General features: G+C 42.0%; 1 protein-coding gene across 2 annotated transcripts in view; it reads left to right on the top strand.

The window, feature by feature from the left end:
• The window catches only part of INSR (insulin receptor), a 123,085-nt gene that overhangs the window by 10,075 nt on the left and 89,891 nt on the right, over positions 1-23,119 (top strand). The window contains exons 1-2 of one of the 2 annotated variants that reach the window (XM_032782860.2): positions 4,465-4,769; positions 18,814-19,365. In XM_032782860.2, coding sequence (XP_032638751.1) covers positions 4,745-4,769; positions 18,814-19,365 — 577 coding nt within the window. In that variant the 5' untranslated portion in view covers positions 4,465-4,744. Of the gene's footprint in view, positions 1-4,464; positions 4,770-18,813; positions 19,366-23,119 lie in introns of those variants that run through there. The other variant, XM_075070976.1, reaches the window with a different exon arrangement.

The following is a 23,119-nucleotide window of genomic DNA, read 5'->3' as shown; positions in this document are numbered from 1 at the left end:
AGCAATTGAAGGCAGCCTTGGTGATCTCCAATGCTGGGTTTTCATTGTCCTAAGTGGAGGGGATTGCAAAATACAAATAAGTAGCAGAAATGGTGAAGGCTAAGTGAGACTTTAAACATTCTTTCAGTTTTAATCATCTTGGGTATTGTTTGTAACTCAGACAAAGCAGCTTGTTAAAAAAATACAAGCTAAGATTTTCAACAGCAGCTTGTGAACTTTTTGGGAGTCCAGCTTGAGACCCCTTAAAGAATCTAGATTTTTTTCCCCCCATATGGCAGGTGCTCAATACTCTCTAAAAATCAGGATCCTTTAGGGGAGCCCCAAGTGAGGTTCCCAAAAATGGAGAGCCCCCCTCCCCTCCCAAAAATCATTAGTCACTTCTGAAAATCTCAACTGTGATTTTTAAATACCATCCAATATGCTAAGTGTTAGCACAGATTTGCTCCCAGTCTGCAGTACAGAGTGATTTTTCTCCTGTAAATGTCACTATATTTCTATATCCATTAAAGGGTTGTTAACAAATAAAAGGAAGCAGGGATAACCAAAATTGGGTGAAGGTATAGCTGAAGGTGGAGGGATGGACACTAGGATATATCAACTCTGTAATGCAAGCCCAAGCTTAGTAGCAGTCGAGTTAGCAGACTCTGGGATTGTTAACCTAGCGCTTGAGCATCTACACTCATTTGTAACCCCAGGTTAGGAATTTCTGAAGCCTGGGCCTGAACCTGGGGCTCCAGCATCTGCATTGCTGAGCCCAACTATGCCTATCCCAGACTTCCTAGCACCATCCCAAAATGTGGGTGCCTTAGTCCTATGTTTGTGGTGCAGTGTGGGAAAACTTGACTGTTCACCAAACTTGACTGTCTAGAGAACAAAGTTGGCCCATGGAATTGTGGGATATGTTTGGCGGATCTCAGAGCACAACTCCAGTGGGGATGCATCTACACTGCAAAGCAATAGGGCTTGAACCCTGGGTGGCAGCTTGACTCAGGCTTGGACCCTCCATCCCCATGGGACTCTGGGTTAGTGCTATTTGCATGTAGATGGAAGGGGGGTTAGGCTTGAGCTGGAGTTCAAATCCTAGGTTAGTGCAGACGTATGACCTCTAATAGAAACACAACAATATGACATTTACAATAGGCTCGCTCTCAGGCTTTCGCAACTGAGGCCCAATCTGGCAGGGGCTGAATAACCCTCCTGAGACTTTATCCACGGCAGAGATTACTACTTTCTTCAACTCCAAGGAAAATATATTTATCTGTAATCAGCTTCTTCTAGATAAGCCCAAAGCAAGATCAGGTGTGTGGAGGAGAGAACATTCTTCCCAGCCAGTTCTGACATGTGAGTAGGCTGGAAGAACAGCCATACATCAGGCAGAAAGACATACACGTTGAAGGATTTGTCACACACGACACCAGAGAAAATTCAGCAGTGTTGCTGTTTAAAGAGCACTTTTGCTGTTTAAACAGCACTTTTGGGCTTTCTAACCATGTTGCAAAGGTGAAGCCTGTTACATAAGTACCAACCCACTTACTCCTGACTCACAGTGGAGTAAAGAAGAGTGAACTCTCGGCTCAGCATCAGCAGCCCAAACTCCCAGCCTTGTGCTCTAATCGCCAAGCTAGGGAACCTTAAACATTTTCACAGTATGGCCCACACCTGAATAGTCTCATGGACTAATTCCTCTGTGATTTGTGAGTGTGTGGACCACTGTCTCACCCATTCATGATTGTGTAATATCCCTGTAACAACTGCAGCAACCGTTTACATTGAAAATTAACAGTGGGAAACTATAATATAATTTTAGCTCTTTTAATACAAATCAGTAGATGGAAAAAAGGAGGAGAGCCACCACTCAGTGACCAGCCACCTCTCTGCAGACCACTGGCAAGTGGTCTGTAGACCATAGTTTGAGAGCCTCTGCCCCAGGTTCTCTCTCAATAAATATAAAACTGAAGTAAACGGTCTGGTACATAGTGGGGTTCTGGAGAAGGAGAGGCAAAGATTTTGGGAAAGAATAATTGCGTACTTATAAGGCATGTTAGAATTATAAACTCGGTATTAAAAGAGTCTGTACAACTCACAATCTGGCAGAAGTGGGACTGTGCAAATATCAGAATTATTGGACATAGTTCCCTTGGTTGCCAGGAAATGTGTTGTGATACATTAGTTCCAAGACAAACAACATTTAAAGAATGGAGGAAAAGCATCAGAGTCTGTATCCCACTGGAGCAAGAAGATGACCAGACCTTTGGAACACAGATCTGGACTGTAATCTTAGGCACTGCAAAGGCCAATGGTTAACATAGTATACCCTCTCCTGCACATCACAGGGCTGATCTCTAGCAGAACTGAGCGCGTAATGCTCTTTTTTGTCAGGAGTTCCATTGGGAGTGAATCAAAGAATGCTAGTAAAATTAAGATTTTAAGAAGAACCATATCATTTTCAAGGTGGCTTTTAGCTTTACTTGTAGAACTGATGTGGCCAGCCAACTAACACTAAAAAGAAACAACTGTTTCAGTAAGCCTTAGATATGACTTATGCACTTCTAACTTTAATAAGTCAAAGTTAGTATGAGCATGAAAATATTTCTTCTTGTTATGACTTTTAAAAGTGACATATCTTGAATATCACCCAGAATGTAAACATCAAAACAATAAAACAAATCAACACTGCAGGGTGTGAAAGCGAAACATTGCAGTACAAAGACTCTGAACTTCCAAAGACTATGCACTCAATAAACCTATAGACTGTGCACAAAGTTAACCATGTACTAGAATTGAGCCCTAGATATTAAATCTAACTGCAGATGAATGTGAAACAGACTTCTGATTTTTTTCATTGTAGATAAGAATGTAAACATTGACCAATAAACTGGATTTTAAAATATACATTTTTTAAAATATTGTTATAGCATCCTGGGTAAAGATATCTGTATACAACATTTTTTAACCAGGGCCTGGAAATTAAGTGATGAATTCAGATATGTAGTAAAAAAAATGAGATTCAAATAGTGTCACATCTTAGCCATTATATGAAAAACATTTTCTTTTAAATCTGTAAAGGTTATGAAAACAAACTTGCAATTTCACCTTAACCAAATTAATTTCCACAGACTTACAGCAATGGCATGGGATACTCCTACTCAAAGGAAAATAAGTGTAGCTTTCCAGACTGCATGATTTTGATAAGGTCCCAAATTCTGGCTCACCAACAGGCTTAGCCTATTCCTCAAAAAGGTCAGCCTGTTGCAGAAGCCCTTCATCCTACAAAAACAAGCACCTTCATAACTGCAACCTAATGAGGAAGTGGGGGACTCATAGCAAAAACTGCATGCCCTCCCAGGCCACATTCTGGTACTAGGTGGGATTAACCATGGCTAGCTGACACTATGGTCCTTGTCTACATTGACTACAAAGTTGGGGTCAGCATTGCCTCAGCTAACTAGATCCTTAACATTTGTGTTTCTATACAAGAATGCTTTTTGGACTGCTGTCATCTATCTTGGTTTAGAAACCAACAGTTAAACTGGTGCAACTTTGCAGGGCAATTACACAGGTATAAAGGTGCTCATCCCAGTATTCAAGGCCCTATACATCTCCTGCACTCCAAAGTGTTACATAAATGTTACCTTCTTAGTTATTTAATAATCTGCCATCATTCACATTCCCTTTTTATTACCTTATCTGCTGCTGCTCAGCTTGGCTACACAGGGCTGGGTGCTAGGCGGGGGGCGGAATGGGTATTGGGCACTGGGGGAGGGCGGCTGGGAGCCAGCCACGGTGGGGCGGCCATTGGTCACGGGGGGAGAGGGGGGCTGGGGGCCAAGACACGGGGAACTGAGTATTGTGCAGTGAGGAGGGGCGCTGGCGAATGACTGTCAGGCACGGGGGGGGGCTGGGTATTGTGCAGAAGAGGGAGGGCGCTGGCGGCTGAGTGCCAGACACGGGGGGGGGCGGGCGGCCACCGATCAACGGGGGGCTGGGGCCAGGCACGGAGGGGGCCTGGGTATTGTGCAGTGAGGGAGGGGCGCTGGCGGCTGAGTGCCGGCAAATGGGGGGGCGAGCCAACTGATCACGGGGGGTTTGGGTATTGGCACTGAGGGGGGCGCTTTGGGCGGCTGAGTGCCAGGCACGGGGGGCGGCCAATTCGTCACGGGGGGAGGAGGGGGCTGGGGACCAGACACGGGGGGGAACTGGGAGGGGGCGCCGGGGGCGCGGGCGCCGGCCGGGGCCGTGTGGCCCGAGTGACCGACCGGCAAGCTCCCTTACACCGTGGGGCGGAGCCGGGCGCTCTCTGCCCGCGGGGCCCGGCGGTGGATGTAGCTTCCCTGGGGCCCCTCCCCGGCCGCGTCGTCCCCAGCCAGGCTCCGCGCCGCTCTTGCCGCGCCGCCGCCAGCTTCCCAGCTGACAGGGGCAGCCCCTTGTTTACGCGGCCAGGGAGGCAAGCGGGCGAGCCCGGCCGACCAAGCTGGGCGAGCCCGGGCCAAGGAGCCGCGGCTTGCGAGCGGCCGCGAGAGGCCGGGACCCCCGCCTACGGCAGGAAGGGGCCTGGCTCCCCGCTCCTGGGACAGGCGCCGGGCGCGTATAAGGGGCGGCGCCCGGACTCTCGACCGAAATGCCGCTCCAGCTCAGCCCCGCGCGAAAAAAAAACAGCCCCGCACCCTGACCCGCGGCGAGGCGGCTCCGACATGGCGCTGACGGTGGCTGGCGGCGCTCAGCGGTTGGCGGCGCTGCTGGGGGCATGCTGCGGCCCGACCGGGGGGAGAGTAAAAGTAGCGGGCGGGGCGGGCGCGGCGCGGCCTAGTCGCGCGCGGGGCCGGGCGGCTCCGTCCCGCTGAGCCCCTATGGAGCCGCCCGCGCCACGCAGCTCAAGGGAGGCGGGGGACGCGCACGCTGGGTCCAGGGCCGCGCGGCTGATCCGGGCCCGCCCCTGGCCAGAGCCGCTCGGGTCCCCGCGGCGGGGGCGGCTCGCTCGTTTCTGCTCCGCTGCCCTGGGCTGTGGGGAGCAGCGGGGCCGGGGGATCCCCCCGGGTCCCAGAGCTGTGGGGGCCTTTACTCTGCCGGGCTGCGTTTCTCCCAGGTCGCTCAGCAAACGCAAATCCCCAGCACACCGGCACCTGGAGATCTCCTGGAACCGCACCATACTGCGGCGAGAAGCAAAACCATTCCGATTCAAAACCCTGTTGTGCCAGCGAGTGGGTGTTCGGGGCCGTAAGGCAACTATGGAAATGGGAGTTGGGGTCACCCGCACGCCTTTACCTTGGTCCGGGCTACCAGCTTCCATCCCAGTTGTCCTTGGACCTGAGCAGTGAGACATGCAGAGTGCCTAGAAATTAGACCAAATCTTCCAGGATTCTTCGCCCTTAGCTGTGGACCTTCTTGCCTTTTAACTTTTTTTCTGTCACAACTAGTGTATTTCTTAAATATAGGTTTTCGGGTATGAAGTCTAATTATGTGCAGGAGTTGTCTTAAATTAACAGAAAATAGCCTCCTGCATGTCTGAATTTTGAAGGGGAAATGTTCTTTGGAAGCTCCCAGAAATTCAGCTAGTGTGAGAAGTACCTGCATGTAGCTGAGATAGCCTTTTAAAAAGATACTGTGGGTGTTTATTTTGAACAAAAAAAATTCCTTTCAGTAGACTTGGTCATGAGTAAAATAGCTTATTCCTACTTTGCTTGGCATACTCTAGTTGGATTTATTTGTTTTTGAATTTTTATTTTATTTTGATTTGGGGATAAATGAAAAATCTTTAGCTTTCTGAGTTGCTGGTAACTTTACCTTAGTGGCCATTAATATTTACTTCTCAAAAGTATTTTGAAATGGGACCTCTAAGTTGACTTCTGAATCAGGTTCTAAAACTGTTTCTCTTAAATGTGGCATTTGGCATGTGAAGGGGGTATAATTGTATCATCTGTCTATATATAAAATAGGGAGCTGAGAGACTTAGCCCATCCTTTTCTGTTGGTATTTACCCTACAAGTAATAGAGGGGCAGCCGTGTTAGTCTGTATCTGCAAAAACAATGAGGAGTCTGGTGGCACCTTAAAGACTAACAGATTTATTTGGGCATAAGCTTTTGTGGGTAAAAGTACAACTACAAGTAATGCCTTTGTGGGTCTAATTTGTTTTAAATGTGACAAAGCATGCTCCTCTAGCCTTTTCTGTGCCATGTTAGAGGATTCTAAATGTAGTTCCCCCTCACTTCTCTCTTTTTTTGGTTAATTTCAACACCAGATATAGTTCCAGAAGCTCTTAGCTCAGCATAGCCCTAGAATTGCAAGGGTATGAAATTAACCACAAAAATATTCTTTGGCAGGCCTTGTAGTCTACAGGTATTAAAAGCAAGGGTTTAGAGAGAGGTTACATTAAAACAATAATAGTAAGAACCTGCAGTAGAGGGACTGGGAAGACTCAAATGAAACTCACAACTATTTTCCTTAGCTAATGTCAGACCATTGTTTTCTATGGCTGATCTTGTTAGATAAGGTTGCTTAACAAAATTACTTTAGCTAGAGTTTGTTGTTTTAATGTAGAATTTTTTTTGTTTTTATAGAAAATGAAAGGACCCACTAGTAAATATTTGCATAAAGAGAACTAAGTACTGAAATTTGTTCATTTAATAACTTTCATTGTACTTGGCACATTTCCCATAAAAGGAAGTAATATCAGTAGGGTGGTTCAAAGTCCAGATACTGCAATGATGGACTTGTCACATAGATACAATAATAAAGGGTACAAAGCAGGAAACGCCTCTGACTGCTAGAAAATCAGGCTATTTGGCTGGTCATGTAATCAAAAATACCTCCTCCTCTTCACTCACAAGCTCTGTTTTAAAAATCAGTTATTTATTTATTAACAGCAAATCTCGAAAAGGAGTACTACTGTATGTTTCATCCAGGAGTTGAGAGAGAGTTCGCAAGCAGCCCAAACTGTGGCCTGTCGAGATATGTGAAGATTTCTGTCTCCAGTGCACAACACCAATATTAATACTGATACAGCTTTAATCCAGGGACCCCAAAGTTCTTTACAAATTCTTACTGTTACAAACAAATTGCTGCTACTGTGCCTTTCTATAGCACTTTTTGTTCTTAGACTGCATGTGTGTTTATGAACATAATGAATTAATCCTCAGATCATCCTTGTGAAATAGGAAAGTCTTTTATCTGTTTTACAGATAGAGAAATGGGAGCAATGTCCATAGAGTCAGATTATAGCAGAGCCCATAATGGCATTTAAGGCTCTTCCTACTTAATTTTATTATTTGAACAGTGTCAATAGTGTCCTAGGCATGTTACAGATGTGTAGGAAGATGAGGTCCCTAGTCCAAAGAATTTTCAATTTAGTCTTGACTCCTGTTTCTCTGCTCTACCCACTAGACCACATGTAAAACTCTGTTTGTAAAGCTCCTTAAAAGATGCCCCTCCTTCCCCCAGTTCTTTTAGTTCTGTCATATGCTGAGCATCACCCAGGAAGTCAACTTTGCTCCTGTGAGTTTAAGATACAAAAAAGTCAATTGTCACTATAGTGATAGAGGCCTTCTCTCTTGCAATTGTAGGGTTCCATGAAATATTCTTTTATAAATGGAAACTGTCCTCAGTATGCTCTTCCTGCAGGCTGGAGAGGTCCTAAAATGAAAAGCATTTATCACCAAAAATAACTCGGTGAACTTTTCACAGGGCAGTCCTGGGGATGGCCAACTTGCTGAAAAAAGTTAGAGACAAGGTGGTGAGGGAATATCTTTTATTGGACTAACTTCTGTTGGTGAGAGAGAGAAGCTTTCGAACGACTCAGAGCTCTTCGTCAGGTCTGGGAAAGGGACAGAGAGTGTCACAGCTAAATACAAGATTGAACAGATAGTTTAGCATAAGTAGCAAATATTCTAGGGCAGGGTTCTCAAACTTCATTGCTCCATGGTCCTCTTCTGCAACAAAAGTTACAACCCGACCCCAGGAAGGGGAACTGAAGCCAGAGCTCACCCAAGCCCCGCCAAAGCCCAAGTCCCACCACCTCGGGTTGGGGGACAAAGCTAATGCCCAAGATCTTCAGCCCCACGTACATGGGGAGCCTGTAACTTGAGCCCCATCACCTAGGGCTGAAACCCTTGGGCTTTGACCCTGGGCAGTGGGGCTCAGGCTTCAGCTTCTGCATCAGCAAGTCTAATGCCACCCCGGCGACTCCATTTAAAATGGGGTCATGACCCACAGTTTGAGAACTGCTGTTCTAGGGGATCATTCCAGATGAAGTGGCCTGGTAATAGCCCTGTGGTTATAGGACAAAAAGGGGGGTTAGTGGGTTACAGATTGTTGTAATGAGCCATAAATCTAGTGTCTTTATTAAGACCATAATTTTTAGCATCTAGCAAAGTTATTAATTTAAGCTTCCAGGCTTATCATTTGAAAGTGTTGTGTAAGTAAAAACAAGTTCTCATTTGTGAGAGTGGCAGCATATCTGCCTCATGGCAGAGACTTGAGGCCTGACTGCTTCCTCTGAAGTCAATGAGAGCTTTCTACCTGAACTCAAACTCCTCTAATATCTGCTTTTTCACCCTTTTGGTTGTCTAGTTCTGAACACCTTGGCGCAGTGGATTCATCTTTGGTTGCTCCAGTCTGTCATTTGCCTTTATAGAGGACAGGCATAGCAGTAAAGAAATAGGATCCTGTTATAACTTTAATATATAGAACATAAAAATGGTATAGAATCCCAGGTTTGGGGCAGAATGCAGAGTGCAGCAGACCAGGCTATGGCATTTGTGTGCAATTGGCACAGGAGAAGCTGTCTCCAGGACACAGGGGGATTGCCCTTGCCTTAGCAGAGGCCTTCTCTTTTCTTGCCTACAGGAATGAATGCAGCAGCTGCCTCACAAGGTCATCTGAGGTAGCTTAAGGGTAAATTAACAGACTCACCTTCATCACAGCCTTACCTGAACCTGCTTCACCGCACAGACCTCACTATCAAGGGTGGCAAACTGAAGTTTACAGTTACAGTGTAACCATTAGATCTTTTTCTGTTTGTTAAACCATTATTAAAGTAGGTTGGAAACTGGCTTTTGCAGTCCCTTGCATTGAGGTGTCACCTGCCTTGTAGTACCCATGAACTCTCATCTTGGCAAGGTGGACAACCCCAGTCACTAGATTCAGAAATTGTCATACAAGTAAGAAAAAGAAATACTCAGAAGCCCTCTTTCCTCTTCCCATATCGTATTCCTCAAAACAAGAGTTTATTATGTGTGAAGTGTCATGCTTTTGGATTGAGCGAAATGAAAGTTTTCTTTTAATGATTCAGTTAGTGAGGCAGGCAGTATACATTTTAAAAACTGTGGCGTTAATAAAATATGTTAAATGGTCTGTGGTCTTCTTTTCATGAACAGTACTATGTTATTTTGGACTTAATGGATAAAGAAACAAAGCTCTGGAGTAGTGAGTCATTAAGGTTTATTATCCACACTGTTTACTATAAATAAAGTTTAGGTTCCAGAATTTCTCCCAGTCACTGTATTTTTGAAAACCAAAGCTGACATCAGATGTAGTTTCTCCATTCAGTACCTTAGTATTGCTGCCAAACTAGTTTGTACAAGAGGCTCTGACTGTCTTTATGGCATGTATTTTAGAAAACTTGCTGTGCCTTGCCATTTAATTCTTTCTTGGTGGCCTGATTAGAAATGTCTAGAAATGGGTGGTGGTGGTTGTTGTTTTTTAAATAAAGTTACTTTGAATAACTTGATAACCGAGGATGCAGGAGTATTTTTTACTCCCATATGGCTGCTGCCGGTTTGGCTGTCCCTTCCCTTTTTGTTATATGGTGGAGAGAGAGCTGGCAGCCTGGCCTTTGTGCCTGTTCCCATTGAGACTAGTGTCCACATTTATTATGCGATGTTATAGGTAGAATTCGGCTCACTGGGAATTTTGTCACAACTGTAGTGGGAGCAGTGGTGGACCCTGGTATCTACAATATGGTGGAGCAGATATTTGAGGCTCGATCCCTTTCCTTAAAGTTTCCAACATCAAAGCAGAACTCAGCTTATTTGTCTTTTAAGAAAAACTCACTAATAACTGTGGCTTCTGAACTTTTATCTTTTGGGAGCTAATATGACCAATTTTCTTATTCCTTTGTGGTTAAACTTTTCCCCAAGAAGAAATTGCTGAGAGAAGCTGGGGAAAAAACACTTGTTCCTTTGGTAATAGGAAGTTATAGGGCTGACATGAGAGTGGCTGCAGCACAAATAGAAGGCTCAAATGGCTGGGTAGAATTCAACAGATGTATTCAGGAAGACTGGGTTTTTTTTTTTCCTATTCTACAGTTCTGAAGTTTTATAAAATATTCTTAACTGTCTAACTTGGATGCACCATGAAATGGTGTTCACATAGCGTGGTGATGGCCGTAGAATGAGAACCTGAATAGAATGAGAAGTCATGAGCAAAATCCCTTATAAGTCAATAGATAGATTTCTGTGGAAATTCTTTTAAAAAACATAAATGTGAAGTTCTACAAAAGTTTCAATAGAATTTCATTTAAAATTGCTATAACCTTAGATAGGTTGTGCCTTTAAAGAAGTTGGTGGTTATTTTAGAAAAGAAGCTCTTGACCCGTGATTGTTTTTTTCTAAGGATTCACCTAATGCCAACTCTTAAGCGATAAAAGACTTGGATAGTTAACTTACCATTGCATCCATGTACAAAATAATTTGCAATCTGCTACACGTGTGTCTAGTGTCCTTGAACGCTGAGCTTTTATTCTTGTTAGTAATTCCTTTCCTATGGGAAAGACTTGAGTAATATTTTTCTTTTCCATTTCCTAGAAGTTAACTGTGTATATTTAAATTACATTAAACAGAGCTTTATGTGTGTCAAAGTAGCTACTCCTGTGTAACAACTTTGTCTGCTGCGACTTGTTAGCTGTGTATTTGGTAAGCAGAAACCAAGTATTAACCTGATTGTGTTACCAGCCCTATCTTAGTTGCACTTGTGGTTTATGCACTGAATATTGACATATTGTGATGGTTTTTCTTTCTGTTGTTTCTCCTTTTACTAGAGGAAACCTGTGTTTTAAGTGTCATGTTAAGTTTTAGTTGGTAGTCGATTTATGTTCTTCATGAAGACTAGCTTGATTTTTACCTTTTAATAATACTCCTGAATCCTTTTTTAAAAATTACATTTTAATAAAAAAATTATCTTTTCTGGCAAGACACTTGAATCTACCAGTGGGAAAATAATGAAAGAAAAATGTGCTTCCCTAGCCATCAGTTTGGCAGTTTGTGTATGGCTGCCGAGAAGTGCACGTCCCTTGCTTCAAAGCGTCCTTAGAAAAGTTTGTTGAAGCTTTGATGCTTGGCGCCGATTAACTAATAATCATGTTACTGCCCCTGACGATTCCTCTTTGTTGCCCCAAATAGCATGCTGTCTTGGCACTTCATTAGCAGCAGCAACAAGGCCTCCAGTACAGTTGTTGGCCTCTTGATATGGCCAAAAATTTAAAACTATATTTGTTGTTTTGAGATGTCTTGATTTTTCAAATGGTAAAATGATGCTGAAAACATTTGCTTTGTTAGAATGAACAAACTCCTTACCATGCAATTTACCCCAGTTCCCTCCAAGATATTTCATATCTTGCTAGCTATTACCTAATTTAATGTAAGGCCAGTTACTCGGTTGGCAGAAATAGTGGCTATAGATGAGATATTGCTAAGCTAAATGTAATAGTTTGTATGAAATTTTAAGGCTTTGGGGGAAAGCACCACTTTGTGAGTGTCACCCTCAACATGCATTTGCTGTCCTGAAAGCATCCTTCCCCTTCTAACTTGCTCTGAAGAAATAATAAAACCATCCATGTACAATGTGTTTAATTTTCTCCCAATATTTCTCATGTTTGGGGTGCCTGGTGAGAGAGTTTGTTGCATGCATTTTAAGCATCGGTGGGTAAAAGAGGTTCTTGTTATCTGGTCACAAGATTCCTTGTCCCACTTTTAAAAGCACACATTGTGATGTGCTGTGTACATTGTAAAATTCTTCTGCTAATGATTTTGGAAGCAACTTGGATGTAATGCAAAAAAATTCCTATTGAGCAATATTATTTCTCAGTCTCCAAATATTGTCAGGTTTAATTTTTATTTGCAATTAGATTTATGAACAATTGCTATGAGGTTTTCCTAGAAATTAAGTACAATTGTTTTGTTTTTTTAAAAATACACATTACGGATCTGTGGAAAACTAAGATCAGAATATTCATTGCCTTTAAACTGCTAGGTTGTATGTTAGTTTCACAAGAATCTCACACCAGTTAGTAACTTCTTAAAATGGCAACACGCGTGGCGGTTGTATAATGAGTGGGGCTTATGTATATTGTGGCACGTGGCCAAAGGCCTTGTGCGTCCAGCACCCAAGAAGTGTGTTGTGGGAAACAAGCCTTCCCTGTAGTGTGTTCCTGCACACCCTTACAAAGATCTTTGCTTCTCTTATGCTTTCAAACGAATCAAACAGAACTAAGCATTTTTTAAAAACTAATCTAATGCACCTTTTAATATGTAACTTTGAGCATGTTTTACTGCAAGATCCCAAACTCTAGTGTCTTTGAATGCATTGGACTCAATAAGCTACTGCAAGAATAGATGGGTTCAAGTGGACATGGGTGGATGAGCAAGAAATTAGGCCTTACCTATGTGGCGAGACTCCTACGTTCATGCAGGGGATGGCACTCTCAATCTTGATTCCTTTATAAGCTGTAGCACCTATTTTCTATTGGTAGGGTGCCTTGAAATTCTGATTTAACACACCAGTCAGTAAGCAAGCCAGATCTCAAATGTTAAATGGCTTACTATTTAAAGAAGAGAACCCATTAACTGTGCCTCACTTATTTACAAGCTGATCTGAGTGGTCCTATTGTGAAAGCATATGTTGGGACAGCTTTAAAACAGTGACTTGCCTACCAGGCCATAATGGCCCAAGATACTTAGATTTCATTTTGTATGTCTGTGTTCAGTGGAAGAGTCTCTGTTAGGAAACCACAGAAATGATTTCAGAGTGCGTTGTTGTTGTTGTTGTTGCTGCATATAGTCTTTGTGAAGGGGGAAAAAAAATTCATAGTGTAGCTTTCATATGCATGTTGAAGAGAAAGCAAAGGTTGCAGGAAAAAGTTACAACAGTCTTTAGAAGAGCTCTTTTCAGAGTGAAGTAGCTAAGGTGGCTTTATTCTATAAGAGAACCCAAGTGATATTTTTCAGAGTAGCAGCCGTGTTATCCTGTATCTGCAAAAAGAACAGGAGTACTTGTGGCACCTTAGAGACTAATATGCTGAAATAAATGTGTTAGTCTCTAAGGTGCCACAAATACTCCTGTTTTTCCAAGTGATATTGTTTTTTTTCAGTTTAAAGTTATTACTGTAAATGTCAACTGTTAACAAAACTGTTTAATTTACGGTTTGATTTGTATTTGAAGTGGATAGAAGACCTCTATAGTAAGTTGCAGTAGACTGCCTTTGTGTTCAGTGTTGTGTCCTTTGGACTCAAACATTGAAAAGTACTCTTAGATTGGTGGCTAACTTGATGTTTTGGGGTTTATGAAAGAGGTAAAATCTGAATTCACTTGCCTAATGTTACTCCTGTTGGCTTTATTAAAGTGAATGTAATAAAACCAAGTTAAGACAATCTGTTGGCCAACTTGTGAAGTACTGTGGTTTTAGGCTGAAAGCAAATCTTAGTAGTAGTGTGTGTGCTAGGTACTTCCATGGACTGAATGCAAGAATAGTGCAGTATTGTTTTAAGATTTATTCTGTACTTACTTGCAAACCACATTTTGCAATTAATCTGCTAGAAAAATGGCTAAATTATTCCAATTATAATTAAAAATCACTCACTGCCTCTTGTGTTGATAAGAAGCTTTGAATGTGGATTCTAAAGCTTTCACCCCCTCAATCCTCATATAAATTCTGATTCAGGAAGGGATTTCTGCACATGCAGAGAAGTCTTTACTGAGATAGCAAAGCAACTAGACAAGGAGAGTTCTCACAAGTATGAAAGTTATAAACGTATCATGTTTATGTGCTAATTAAATTAAATGTCTATGGAAAATTGTTTAACACCTCAGCAGAAAGCAGGGATGATATCAGTGATCGAAATCAAAGTTAAATGCATCACATGCCTTACAAAAGTTTAAAATGAAGAGGCACAAAATGTCTGTCTAGACTGAACATCCTCAGTTGTTGGTGCTTTGAAAAGTAGCCAACTTTCAGTCTAATTTCCATATAGTGATACTCAGTTGCACCAATAATAGTTAATATTTTAATTTGTGCAGTGCTGGCAGCATGCTAAGTATTTTACAGATAAGTATGGAAACTATCCGCTTGCCACAAACAGTTCTGTGAACATGAACAGGGTCTAGATTTTAGAAACCTCCCTTTTAAAGCGCTTATTATCACGTAGTGCCATAGATGTGCATGTTTATAATACAGCTTCATAAGTCTACTCCAGCTAAAAGCTTAGTGTATAAAATCATCTTAAGCTTAAAAAAAAAAGTTTGACTTCAGATCAATAGGAACAGATTTAAATAATTGCGACTTGGAAGATTTGACACTGATCTGTGGTACTTATCTAAAGATCACAGGTAGAAGGAATTCAGAGTAGCAGCCATGTTAGTTTGTATCCGCAAAAAGAACAGGAGTACTTGTGGCACCTTAGAGACTAACACATTTATTTCAGCAGAAGCTTTCGTGGGCTACAGCTCACTTCTTCGGATGCATAGAATGTGTGTTCCATTCTATGCATCTGAAGAAGCGAGCTGTAGCCAATGAAAGCTTATGCTGAAATAAATGTGTTAGTCTGTAAGGTGCCACAAGTACTCCTGTCCTTTTCTTTTAGGTAGAAGGAATGACCATGAAAGGTGCTTACTGACAGTGAGGTATTTGAGTAGTGACTAAAGAGTTTTAAGAACAGAATTCAATGTAAAGAATATTTAGAGATTTATTCTCCTGTAACTGTGACCTTTTAAAGGGACTCAGTCAAGGGTGACAGTCTGCAAATTGTACTTAAAACTTTCATCTCACAGCAACAAAACAGTGCACACATGCAGTGCTCTCGTGGCATCTGATGCAATCAGAGCATCAGAGATGTTTGTATGGATGTTAATTGAATTAGATTACTGGCTCTGGATGGTATAATTGAGATAGAAGTTCATAATTTGCAATAGAATTAAAAAATAGAGATGAAAAGTGTATGATCTTGCACTGTTTTATTTTAAAAGGCATTTACTGGTAGCTGCACTGGAAGATTGCTAATTAAGTACACAAGTAGATATACTGGTACATTCAGGTATGGGAGTTAGACATACAGGTAAATGTTATTAATTATAACTGTTTTAGATTAGCATTGTTGTTTACATACAATTTGATAAATAGTGATTGGTCTGACATTGTAATATCCAAATAGAAAATCCTGGATCTTCAAATATAAATTTTTGAGAGAGGAGCTGTAGACTCTGAATCAGAATAGAGGTCACCAGGGATCATTCTGAGGAATGCTTTCAGAGGAATTTTGATAGGTTAAGGAAACTGCAGTGTCCAGTGCAGTTAGAGAGACACACATTTAAATAACTCAATACATAGTCTGATTATTAAGGTTAGAACCAGTTACTAAAGGAGTTACAAGTTTAACTGACACTGGGATAGGCTTAGTATGTCTCATGTTACTCACATTTTGGTTAGTAGCTCCTGCTCTGCAGGTTGCCTCTTGCAAATAATAAAAGGTAGGATTGATGTATAAAAGCAAACAAACCAAGAAAAAAACCCCACCCAGATTAATACTGATTTTCTGTTCTAGTAAGTTTTTTAGCTCACTTTCCACTTGACTTTTATTTTGTGGTGGCAGAATGTTTACAAGCATCCAGGAATACACACATCTTTCTCCTATGACAGGAAAAGAAGGGTATATGCTAACGAGATTTTAGTATCCTCAAAGTGATGACAAGGACAGGTTAGATGTAGCTGGTGCAAATTGGGATTTGACTGCTTCTACCATCTGACCTTTTCACTTAGGCCTTTTATCTCTCTTCCTCCCCATCTGTGTTTACCTGAAGCAGTTATCCTGCATTTGGGAAGGCAAGCTGTTACCAGCAAGGGTAGGATTCTGCTTCATTATCTGTTTCTATGGATGCTGCAATGAAACATATATGCTATATCTGACCATCCAGAGGCTGTGAACACTTGTGGAACCCTCCTTGTATCCAGTGCTGATTAGTAAGAAAGTTTGCCCTGCCATTGACATAACATCTTGCACAACATGATTTTGTTTGAATATTTCCATGAACAGAATTTTTTAAAAAGAGAACTTGTGATTCAAAAAGGCAAAATATTATCCTATCAAACCCGCTCTTTCCTACTAAAGGAAATTCAGGAAGATGTAAAAAGGGTTACCAGATTCCATTTAGTCCATCCCCTTAGACAGTGTATAGTGCTCTTTACAAGGCCTTGTCCTGTCCCTTTAAAAAAAAAAAAAAAAAAAAAGCCAAACTTTTGTTAAAAGTACCAAGAGCCCTATACTGTGGATATGTTATCAGTCCAAGTGCCATGTGCATTTTTATATGTATGCAAATTTTACTGCCTTGTAGATTAATCATTAGAACTGTATTTGTTTTTCTGGAATCAGTTCATTTCCCTCATTTCCAAAAATCCTTTGATGGTAACTAGTATTCCAGACAATAGTTGGTGGAGGTGGGTGGTGGGGGGATAAACTTTTTCAATCAGACTAGGAGGGCAGTTGAGAGTTAGCGAGGGGAAGAGATTCAGGGAGGATGTTCTAGAGCGGTCATGGTGTTGGGCATAGAGAGAAGAATTTTGCATTAACAGTTGAGTTTGTGTGAAAGGGAAGAGCAGGTTGGTGCTAAAAGAATAGAGGGAGTGAAGAGAGGTCTAGAGAAAGAGAGATGAGATCTGACAACAGCTGGAGCAAGTCCACGGAGGGTAGGAAAATCAAGGAAGATAACTTTGACTTGATACTGAAATATATGAGCAGCCAGCAGATCTGATTTTGAAGAACAAGGTAATGCATTTGTGCATTCTGTGCAGGTGAACAAGGGCTTGTGGGTCACAGGGAACAGAGTGGCAGTAGGCAATATAGCTTGTTCACCCGGGGTGATTGAAAAGGGAAAGAAGAATCAGTAGACAGAGTGAGGGATGTCTGCCTCCTCTCCCCTGTTGCCTTAAGGAGAGATGGACTGAGCTGAAAATTCAAAATTAGAACCCAGATTTGGTTCCTTCACTTGGCAGTGTGGCTAGACAGAAGGCCTGAGCTCTGTGATGCAATAGTTGAGTAGGTAACTTCAGCAGTGGTTTGTTTGGGGCTTTGCTAGACATCTTATTCCTGTAGTAGGCTTTTTCAGTAGACTCTGTGTTTTGATATTGTGGTTCTCAGCCTGGTTTTGTAAAATGGCTCAGTCACATGTGGATTTTGTGCTATCACTCAGTCCTGCAGCAGCTGTTGGAATTGATCTCTTTGATGAATTTGTTTTCAGTGTCTAGAGCAGGGGTTCTCAGGACAAATTATTTTGTGGTCTCAGAGTGCTGGTGGCCATTCCTCACACTTTTTCCTAAAATACTTATTAGCTTTAGAAAAAACAAACATGTGCACATGCACGTCCAATTTTATTTACTGCTAGGTAGTAAGTCTGTTGTGAAAAATGATTATTAATAAACATACAAGTATCACTTTTCACAGCAGATTTACTCAGGCCTGGCAAGCCTGGGGACAAATAAAGCCCTGGATGGGAGGTCAGGGGAGGCAGCCTGGGACTGGAGCCTGAAGCCCCGCAGCCTGAGTTCAAAGCCCTGTGTCTCCAGCAACCAACACCAAGGCAGTGCACCCAGGAGCAACAGAGAGGGAGAGGGGCCGCTACTTTGCCTCCCCCACGTCACAGCCCAGGAGACTGGCTGCAAGAAAAGCCCTGGATGGCCTCATTTGAGAAATGCTGTCTAGCGTTGTAAATACACCCAGGTTTCTTTGGTTCCTTGTTTCATTGGTGCCAGGGGCGGCTCTAGGGCTTTTGCCACCCCAAGCAGGCTGCCCTCGCGGCGCTGGCAGAACGCCCCCCACAGCTTGCTGCCCCAAGCATGCGCTTGGCATGCTGGGGCCTGGAGCGGCGCCTGATCCTATGTTTCTTGTTTTTCTTCCAATTTGAGCCATGTGTGATTGTTCACTTTGCCAGTTTTCTCTCTGGATTATTGGTTCTGTTGAATAAAATGCTTAACTAGATACTGCAGGGAAAAGATTTCTAACCTTGGAATGTAAAAATAATAAAATAAACTAATCTAGAAATATCATTATTACCCTCTCAATAAAGGCCAAGCTAGAGTATAAGCTGTATTCTTTCATTTTCACAAAATTTCCTTCACTCTGTCAGTCCCCTGCATATGATGCCATATTGCCCAATTACGCCCATTAAATCCTTTTGCATTAATTGCATAATCTGACAAGAGGTAGGTATGGCGTTCTCTTTAAATACTTGCCAAAAATCCGCTGCTGAATAGATACGTATTCGTCTTTTGTGAATGCCAGATGACTGTCTAGAATACTGTTACTTCAATGTGGAAACTCCATTCACAGCAAACAAAAAATTCTAGAAATTGCAGATAACAAAGACCTATGAAGTCGTCTAGCCCACACTGACAGGGACATATATGCAGGATTGTTCCTTGAAATATTTCCTAGTCCTTAAGCCATACTACTTTAAAATGTACCCAGTCATGTTCTGACTGTGCAGTGTATTGTACAGCAGTTGAACATATATTCTTTTAGAAAATGGTCACTTAATTATTTCTGTTCTTTACCTTCCAGTTTGTAGGAGCATGGACATCCGGAATAACCTGACTCGGTTGAATAGGCTTGAGAACTGCACTGTGATCGAGGGCCACTTGCAAATATTGCTGATGTTTAAAACCAAGCCTGAAGATTTCCGTGAGCTCAGCTTTCCCAAGCTGACTATGATTACAGACTACTTACTGCTTTTTCGGGTATATGGCTTAGAGAGTTTAAAGGGGCTTTTTCCCAACCTCACTGTGATTCGAGGAACTCATCTCTTCTTTAACTATGCTCTGGTCATTTTTGAGATGGTTCACTTGAAAGAGATTGGCCTTTATAATCTGATGAACATTACTCGAGGTGCAGTGCGGATCGAGAAGAACAATGAACTGTGTTACTTGTCCACAATCGACTGGTCTAGGATTTTAGATTCTGTGGAAGACAATTACATCGTTGCCAACAAGGATGACACAGAAGAGTGTGGAGATGTGTGTCCAGGAACTGTGAAAGGAAAAAGCAACTGCCCACCTACTGTAATAAATGGCATTTTCATTGAACGCTGCTGGACCCATGATCACTGTCAAAGAGGTAGGAATACAGAGCAAAATATTGTTTTTGATTTTGAGAATGCCCTGCCGGCAGCTTATGCACCATCCTTGCTGCCATTCAGTATGTCTAAGTACTAATATATATATTCTCTCATAAGCTGCTACCTTTTATTTCAAATGTGGATTTACATTTTTCTTCAAATGTAAAAAAGAGCACAGTTAAAGTTTATGGCATTTTAATTTTTCAAACAATTTCTTATTGCACAGCTTCCTTTTTAAAAGGACCTCTTTCTAAAATAGCTAATAATACCCTAAGCTGCATATTCAGCTTTTTAAACTATTCCTGTAATTTTTTTTTACCTATCTTTCCTAACCCCACCCTGGTTATGTGACTAATGGCAATTTCTTCAAGATCCCGCTTCCCCAAAACAACAGCATCCACCTGTCATCTAGCCTCTTTATAAAGAAAATTACTAAAATTTTAAATTTGGAAACAGTTTAATGATCTGTGCATATGTGCACATGCTCTCTCTTCAAATGAAGAATGTGATTATATATAACATTTACATTTCAACTCTGTATTTGTCTGGTAACTTTAAAAGGTAACTACACATTTAGTTAGTTTGCTTGCTTGCAAAGACACTCGCTCTCGGGTATTTTCTTTTCCTTTTACAAAACTTGGTCAAAATATTTACAGTGGCAACACTTGTAATTGACATCCAACTTGAAAAACATACTTGATAAGTTGCATTTCAACTTATCTTTTGAATTCAAGAGCTCTGCAATTGGTGTTCTCCGTAGGAATGTACATATACCTATTCTTTGACACCTGCCTGCCTCAAGCTTTTTGTTAATTGGTTTTGATCATTCATAAGGGGTAAAAGTGTTAACAAACATGCACACTACTCTCCTGGTAACTATGGCAGAGATTAAATGATAGTTCTCGAGCTGAATGCGTTACTGGACCCTTGCCGCTTCTGTTCTTGTGCCATCCACAATAATCTTCAACCCAGGTTAACTTAGTGTGTGACTATTTTGCTAAGCTTAAGGTAAGCTTGTGTGAATTGTACTCTGGTTTTCCTTTGTCCAGAGAACCCCCTGGCAACTCCTTATGCCGTCTGTGTCTTGAAATCTGCATTTCTGGGGCTTACCTGGTGACCTCAAACAACTATTTTTTTTTTTAATTTACTGAGCCTGAGATGGAATGCGGTCAGTTGATCTGTCAAAGTTCTCAGTGAGATGATTGTTTTGGAATAAAATGAACGTTGCTGAGGTTTATATTTGGAGTTTAATGAATTAAACTTAATGCAGGTTCTTCATTTTGGTATTTGGTGCTTAGATGCTAAGGTGATGGGCACTTTAAATCAGTGATTCTCAAACTTTTGTACTGGGTATCCCTTTCACATAGCAAGCCTCTGAATGCAGACCCCCCCCCCAAATTAAAAACCTCTTTTTAAATATATATTTTAACACCATTATAAATGCTGGAGGCAAAGCGGGACTTGGGGTGGAGGCTGATAGCTTGCAGCCCCCCACATAATAACCTCACGACCCCCTGAGGAGTCCTGATCCCCAGTTTGAATCCCTGCTTTAAATGCTTAAGGTAGATAGATAGTGACTGTACAGAATATGGATGGAGAATTTTTGCCTAGTTTTGTGTGATTTTTAAATTTCTCTAACGTTGGCTTTCCCTCTTCCTCCTACTTTGTTCATAGAATAATAGGGTTGGAAGAGACCTCAGGAGGTCATCTAGTCCAATCCCCTGCTCAAAGCAGGACCAACACCAATAAAATCATCCCAGCCAGGGCTTTGTCAAGCTGGGCCTTAAAAACCTCTAAGGATGGAGATTCCACCACCTCCCTAGGGAACCCATTCCAGTGCTTCACCACCCTCCTAGTGAAATAGTGTTTCCTAATATCCAACCTAGATCTCCCCCACTGCAACTTGAGACCATTGCTCCTTGTTCTGTCATCCGCCACCACTGAGAACAGCCCTGCTCCATCCTCTTTGGAACCCCCTTCAGGTAGCTGAAGGCTGCTGTCAAATCCCCCGTCACTCTTCTCATCTGCAGACTAAACAAGCCCAGGTCCCTCAGTCTCTCCTCATAAGTCATGTGCCCCAGCCCCCTAATCATTTTCATTGTCCTCTGCTGGACTCTCTTCAATTTGTCCACATCCCTTCTGTAGTGTGACGACCAAAACTGGACTCAATACTCCAGGTGTGGCCTCACCAGTGCTGAATAGAGGGGAATAATCACGTCCCTCGATCTGCTGGCAGTGCTCCTACTAATACAGCCCAATACGCCATTGGCCTTCTTGGCAACGCGGACACACTGCTGACTCATATCCAGCTTCTCATCCACTGTAATCCCCGGGTCCTTTTCTGCAGAACTGCTGCTTAGCCAGTGGGTGCACAACCTGTAGCTGTGCATGGGATTCTTCCTTCTTAAGTGCAGGACTCTGCACTTGTCCTTGTTGAACCTCATCAGATTTCTTTTGGCCCAGTTCTCCAATTTGTCTAGGTCACTCTGGACCCTATCCCTGCTCTCCAGTGTATCTACCTCTCCCCGCAACTTAGTGTCATCTGCGAACTTGCTAAGGATGCAATTCATCCCATCATCCAGATCATTCATTGTTCTCATTTTCTGCTTGTAGAGGTATTGTCATTCCCCGCACTGCAACATTTCCTCTAGCTACAGGAGTCTTTCTTTTAAAAAATAGTTGTGTTGCTGCAGAGACAAGATACGTAAAATAACTTCTGAATCCTCCCTCAACCTGTTTCCATTTCCTGGGCTGAAACATCATGAATAACTGATATATTGATGAATACTTTGCTGTTCAGTGTTTGAGCTGTAGTGAGTTACATATTGTGTGGTAGAATTCTCCTCTCAGATATCATAGACTGATAGAAAATCCACATATGTAAGGACAGCAGAAACTCAAAGATAAGCCATGTGCCTCTAGGAAGAGAAATTTGTCTTTAGTCTACTGCTCAGCTTTCTCAGGGCCTTAAGAAGATGAGTATAGTAGTTGCTTCCAATTATGTTAAAATAAAGAGCTGTCTACCTCTTTAAACAATGTTAGACTTCTTCACTACATGGTGAATACTTCAGTTCAGAAGGGGAAGTGTTCTGAATGGGAGCTGTGCTCTTCTGAAAATCTGGCCCCAGTTGTGGGTGCTGAGCATGCTTTAAAGTTTCTGGCCTTTTCACTTCAGGGAAGCTCTTGCAGCTCATCCTTTAAGGTATCTGAGTCTTAAAATTTACTGCTCAATTCCTGCCCATTCACCAAAATAAAATAGAGACAGGCTTGATTCTGATTGTGACTGTTACACAGCAGTTTATTTGTATAGCAGTTTAAAGTTATATAGTCACTCCTTCTGGAGTCACTCTGCTGTCTCTGTGGTTCAAAATTATGCTGTGATTGATGTTTGGAGCGTGGATTAAATACCTCTATTCATCCTGGAATTTCCCTTACCAAAGTTATATATTTGGAGTGAGCAAGCAGAACTTTAATTTTCTAGGTAATGCTGCTAATAGAGGGATCAGTATTTTTCCATTCAGGAGCAACTAAAGGAACAGCTCATTTTAAAATTTTACCTATCAGGCTCTTGTAACTTACTTACCATTATGCTCTTGCACTTGGGGATTTTTCACATGCTCTTTTCCTTCATAGGACATGAGCATGGTCTGCTTTTCAACAACAACAATTTTCAAAGTCACAGCAAATTCGATTAAACATTGCTAGCCCTGCTCTGAGTCAAGCTTCCCAGATAGTTCTGCTTGAACACTCAGC

The sequence above is a fragment of the Chelonoidis abingdonii genome, chromosome 11 (assembly GCF_003597395.2).
Source record: "Chelonoidis abingdonii isolate Lonesome George chromosome 11, CheloAbing_2.0, whole genome shotgun sequence".
Classification (NCBI taxonomy): domain Eukaryota; kingdom Metazoa; phylum Chordata; order Testudines; family Testudinidae; genus Chelonoidis; species Chelonoidis abingdonii.
The sequence above is the reverse complement of the archived record's forward strand: the minus strand, read 5'-3'. Positions and strand labels throughout refer to the sequence as shown.